The 6000-nt window shown below is 29.4% G+C and overlaps 1 protein-coding gene across 2 annotated transcripts in view; it reads left to right on the forward strand.

The window, feature by feature from the left end:
- The window catches only part of LOC117179166 (spidroin-2-like), a 49212-nt gene that overhangs the window by 25542 nt on the left and 17670 nt on the right, over positions 1–6000 (forward strand). For both annotated transcript variants that reach the window (XM_033370883.1, XM_033370884.1), the window contains exon 3: positions 3870–4047. In XM_033370883.1, coding sequence (XP_033226774.1) covers positions 3870–4047 — 178 coding nt within the window. The remainder of the gene's footprint in view (positions 1–3869; positions 4048–6000) is intronic.

The raw sequence follows: 6000 nt of genomic DNA on the forward strand, positions 1-6000 counted from the left end.
TAATTTTTTGTGTTCTGTTTTGTGCTATTTTTTTTAAGTTTTCAAAAAAAAGTGCTTGAGCAAATAAAAATGAGTTAAAAGAATAGAAATTTGTTAAAGATCAAAAGAAATGTATACAAATTATGATATTATTCAACAAAAATTAGCATAGAATACCAATTTCCGAAAAAAGGGGACATCTCTGACTCAATTTTGAGAAACTTTGAAAATAAACCGTGATTAACTGTTTACAAAATTGCATAATATTTTCAACCAAATTTATCACTCCAAACAATGACCAAATATTATACTTTATTAAGAAAAATACGATTATTAAAAAAATAGGATTAAATAATCAGTTAAATAAGTTATATTAATATAAACAATTGAAAATTGTTTAAGATGTCATAGGAGATATTCAACTTGTCCATTAGTAATTATTTGTATTAAAAAAGACGAAAGAAATTGCTGAAACGGACTTTGTTTAAAAAAGGCATTTTAGTTATAATAACAAACTAATTTCGAACGAAAACCATGTTTCACCAACTTCGACCAGTGGGTCGTTCATTGAAAAAATCTTAGTTGAAATAACTTTTCGCGAAAAAGTTTTTCAATAGACTTTGAGAAAGTTTTCCTGAAAATTTGAAGAAAATCGGTTAAAAATTGTGGAAATGACATCGAGTTAACAAGCGGTAAACAACAAAACGCGCCAGCGGCAGCGTTGGTTTGATTTCAACTCGCTGCCATTTCCACAATTTTTAACCGATTTTCTTAAAATTTTCAGGAAAACTTTATCAAAGTGTACTGAAAAACTTTTTCGTGAAAAGTTATTTTACCTTGCATTTTTTCGATGAACGACCCACTGGTCGAAGTTGCCAAACGTGATTTTCGTTCAGAATCAATTTGTTATTAAACAAGAACTAACATATTAATTGTTTAAAAAAAGTGAATTGCTTATGGTCATCGCTTATATATTGAGAATACACCATACAAATTTCAAGTATTTTCATCGAGAAACGGCCAAATAATCGCAAGTTTTGTTTCATAAAACATCGAACTTTGATCGGAAATTTTTTAAAATATTTATTATTTATCTTGAGTAATAATTGCCGAATTAAAAAGTTTCATAAAAAAATTTTGTCGGTCGCGTCAAGCTGAATACGACTGTATATTTTGTTTTGCATTTCTGTCACTTTTTTCATCGAGAGATTTTCCCGAGTGGAAAATTGAGCCGCCAGATGCAAGAACCAGCCCGACTCTCGAACACGCACAGAAGTATTGTCCGCGTATCTCAAAAAAGATAATTTTTAAAATCGAAAAATCAATTTTTTCAAAATGTAAAAATATAGAGAATAAGTAAATAAAACCTATTCAACATACTATAGCGATGCCTAAGAATTCATGAAAAATTTAAAAATCGCTTATTGTTTAATAATATTTAATTGCAAAATGAGGTAAGTCGATAATTGTATTTTCTTACTTTCGCCGATAAAAAGTAGCTAGATAACTTCGAGTTTCAAGCAACTTCCAATGACTGATTTGTTCAAAAATGTTGAATGAAGTTTTTTAGAAAAGATACTCATTACCGGCGAAACCAAGAAAACACAATTATCGACCTACCCCATTTTGCAATTGAATATTGTTAGAAAACAAGCGATTTTTAACTTTTATATTAATTTTTAGACATCGCTATAGTATTTTGAATTAGTCCCATAAATATGAATTCATTTCAATGACATATAGCCGAATTAGGACGATTTAAGTTTTAAAAATTAATTAAATCGGAGAGAAACTTTTATTTGATATTTCGCTTCAATTATTAAAAATAAACGTTTCACAAAAAAAATCGAATAGAAAAAAGTTTTATTTCCTTATTCTCTACAATTTTATAATAAAAAAAATTGATTTTTTTTATTTTGAGAATTTTTTATTTTTGACAGACGCGGACAATACTTCTACGCGTGTTCGAGCGTCGAGCTGGTTCTTGCATCCGGCGGCTCAATTCTTCTATGCAGTTTCGAGCACTTCGCGAGTTGTTGTATCCGTCAAACAGTGGGAGGAAATGCACTTTTTTCGTTCAAGCTTTTGAATTTTTGTTTTAAATTAAAGTTTATTAAAATCTGGAAAACTTGACGCTCCAAACTTTGGTCTCTTCTATTTGTTTATCAATAATTTTTGTACTCAAAGAATGGAGAAACTGAAATTTTGTATATAAAAATTTTTTACGCCTTAATAAATGATTAGATAAACTTTATATTGCCTTAAATGGATGTTTAGGGACTCACAGAATACAAATAATTGGTTCATTATTCCATTTATTTGTTATAAACAAATTTTAAGAACAAATTAGCAAATAGTTTTATTATCGGTAAAAAAATGTCCTGTTTGCTGAAAGTGCTTTATATTTATGTAGAAATGTTATTTTATTACAAATCTAATTGAAAAGTTTATAATAACTATTTTTTTAAACGATTCTTGTGGCAAAATATTAAAATTTGAGATTTTTTCAAATTTTAATTTCTTTCAATCGCCAGAGCAACTTTAGGTATTCTTTAAAATAATAATTATTCATTAATATATGATAATATATAACTGTTTAAATTTTTATAAACAAATGATATAAACAAATTCAAAATTGTCACAAGAATGGTTAATAGCAGTGATTATTGTTAACTTCTCAAATATTTTTGTGACTAGCAGTCATTCGTTCAATAGCTTAAAAAATTATCAATACAAAAAAAAATTTCTATGTGGACGGGCCAAAATTTTGAATTTGTTTATCTAATTTGTTTAGAAAATTTAAATTGTTATATTTTATCAAATATTATTAAATATTTATTATTTTAAGGATTACCTAAAGTCGTTCTAACGATTAAAGGAAGTTATAACTTAAAAAAATATCAAATTTTAATATTTTGCCACAAGAATTGTTTATAATAATGGTTATTATAAACTTTTAAATTAATTTCGTAATTCAGTGTCATTCGTACAGTAATATGAAGCACTGCTATAAAAAAAATGTAGCGATAATAAGACTATTTGTGAATTTTTTCATCAAATTTGTTTATAACAAATAAATTGAATAATGAACAGATTATTTGTATTCTACGAGTCCCTAAACATTCACTGAAGACAATACAAAGTTTATCTAATCAGTTAGTTTGGCGTAAAAAATTGTTATGAACCAAATTTCTTATTTTCCATACTTTGAGTGGAAGAATTATTAAGAAAAAAGTAAAGGAGAAAAAAGTTCGGAACTTTAAACTCTTTAAAATTTAATGAACTTTAATTTTTTAAAAATGCAAAATTGGACCAAAAGTGAAGGCTCTGAACATTTTGCACGAAAAAGTGCATTTCCTCCCAGCATGCGTCACCTTATTTATTGTTTCTCAATTTGTTATTGTATTTCAGTGACTAACGTCATAAGATATCTTGAGGAAATAGTAAAAACAACGTAATGTTAACTCCATGTCAAAACATAGTGTATGTATATTATATATAGTATACCTGTAAGTAATGTTTAGTTATTGAGTACTGAATATGTTAATACAGTGAAACCCTGATATAGTGCCCCCTGATAAAGTTCCTCCGAGAATTGATGCTGCGCCGGAACTAGGAGTAAAAGCAGCTGCGCGGGATGTGGCGGTCGCTCCGACGTGACCAATCAAAAGCGGAGCGGAACTCAATTGGGTTTTTTCCCCACTACCGTCACTCCAAAAACCGGCACAATATCAGGGTTTCGCTCTATTTTCAGAATCTAATAGATTTCACGCACAGATTTCGTATGGCTTATGTGAATAATTTTCTAATTGGTTTAGATGTTTTAGATTTTTATGTCTGGCTGTATTATATATTACATTTTTTTTCACGTATGATTTTTTTTTTAACAGGTGCAAGCCCATACCCTCAGGGTCCGTATGGCACCAACAATGCGGGAGCTTTTCCTTACCAGAATGGACCATATTTTGGCAATGGATATGAAATCCAACAATCTTTTGATCAGTATTTCAGAAATTTGCAGGCACAACAAGATGCATTCCAGGCACAAATTAGACAACAGCAACAATCGTACGTTATTTTTTGTGCAATTCTGAAGCTTTTGTTGCTTTTCTCTGTTGCATTTTGATTTTCACTTTTTCTGATTAGCAGTGGCTTATTAGGCTGGTTTAAAAAACATACATTTTATTTCATAGTATTTATTTCCAGAACTAGACGTTAGGGACCGTACTTAAATTACGTAAGAGCTCAAGGGGGCGGGGGGCATTTTTTCAAAAAACTTTCTCCTGAAGATTATATTTTTAGTTATTAATTTAATTATTTTGTTGAAAATTAGACAAATTTCCTACAAATACCTCGTTTTCAGTTGCAAATTCAACCTTTTTTTTAATTATTTTTTTTTGCGTTAAAAATTAATCTCTTTTTTGGTGAAAATTTGTCCGTTTGAATTAAAAATTTCTAAAGGAAATCTGTAGTATCAGCAGAGTAGTTACTATCGATCAGTATAGATGACACTTCACAATCTGTGGAAATAGAAATCAAAACTATCGATTTAATTAACTATTAAAATAACAGAGAATAATAAACGTCATTTTTTTGACAAGATGGAAAATAAATTAAACAAATTTTTCAATTGAGGACCGGGATGCAAGAACCGGGCGAACGCTCGAAACGGGTAAAACTATTGTCCACGTGAAGAATGTGGAGATGGAAAATTTTGTTTCGAATTTTAAATTTTCAAACATACATTTTAATAGGAAATTTAATTGCGCATCTTTTTTTCCTAATGAAAAAAGTTGTAGCTCTTTTAGTTTTCGAAATAAATAGAAAAAACTATTTTTTCACCAAAACAAAATTCAATTTCTATTTTGACTTCAACTCATACTCATTCACTTAATTTTGGGAATTTCGGAATAAAATTTACAGGGATTACGCATTGTACTGTCCTAAGAGTAACTGTCAAGGTTAGAAGTTGAAATATTTACATTGAAAAAAGTTAATCATTTTTTTCCGTCACGTCATAAAATTTGGACATTGATACTTTCCAGCGCTTGGAGAGTCGAGTGAATTTTGAGCTAGAAAAAAGTTCCAGCGACAAAGTTGTTCAGTAAGGAATAAATAAGTTTTTTGGAAAATATTACTTTGATTAATTCAACGGTTTAAAAACTATGATTGTTTTACTTCGAGTGCGGTCGGTGCTCGCGCGTAGCCAAAATCGTCTCCCACGTCTCCGCTCGGATAATCGAATTCGATCGACAGCTCGTTGAAAGTACACAATGATAATTAAATAAGCACTGGAAATAATATTTTTTTATCAATATATTATGCTTTACTCTTTAGGTTTATTGAAAAATGATGATAGAAATTCTTTCAAAACAAATTTAAAATATAGGAAACTGTTATCATTAAAGCCTACCTTTTATAGTGCATTCTGCTATGTTGACAAAACGATGTAAACAAAGCTGTGAACCTGATATCTTGCATGAAATACTGCAATGTACAAAATATAAATAAAGTAGTCATTTGTGCTTCGATCTTTAAATAGTGCACCCTTAAAGACTTCTTCCAAAACTTAATAATAATCTTTGGTTTTTCCCGACTTTGAATCAAGCATTTTAATTTCTTTTTTTTGGTTTTTAAACCTCCTTTTCTCTCGGACTTTAATGTGCGTTTAGACAGGTAAAAATGAACATTTATTACATTTCATATCATCACGTTATTTCAAATTGTTCTATAGAATTTCGGGTTTTTTTCCGAAAATTTTTGTTTCTTATATTTTTAATTTGTTTTGAAAGAATTTCTCTCATCATTTTTCAATAAGCTCAAAGAGTAAAGTATAATACATTGATATGAAACCATTATTTTTAGTACTTATTTTATTTTCATTCTGTACTTTCAACGAGCTGTCGATCGAATTCGATTACACAGGCCGACAAAATTTGACAACGGTCCGGAACCAGAGACCAGACCTAGTATACCCGAAGGTTTTTGCTGCGCTGAATCCGAATCCGACCTCAGAAAAAT

The sequence above is a fragment of the Belonocnema kinseyi genome, chromosome 8 (assembly GCF_010883055.1).
Source record: "Belonocnema kinseyi isolate 2016_QV_RU_SX_M_011 chromosome 8, B_treatae_v1, whole genome shotgun sequence".
NCBI classification, from domain to species: domain Eukaryota; kingdom Metazoa; phylum Arthropoda; class Insecta; order Hymenoptera; family Cynipidae; genus Belonocnema; species Belonocnema kinseyi.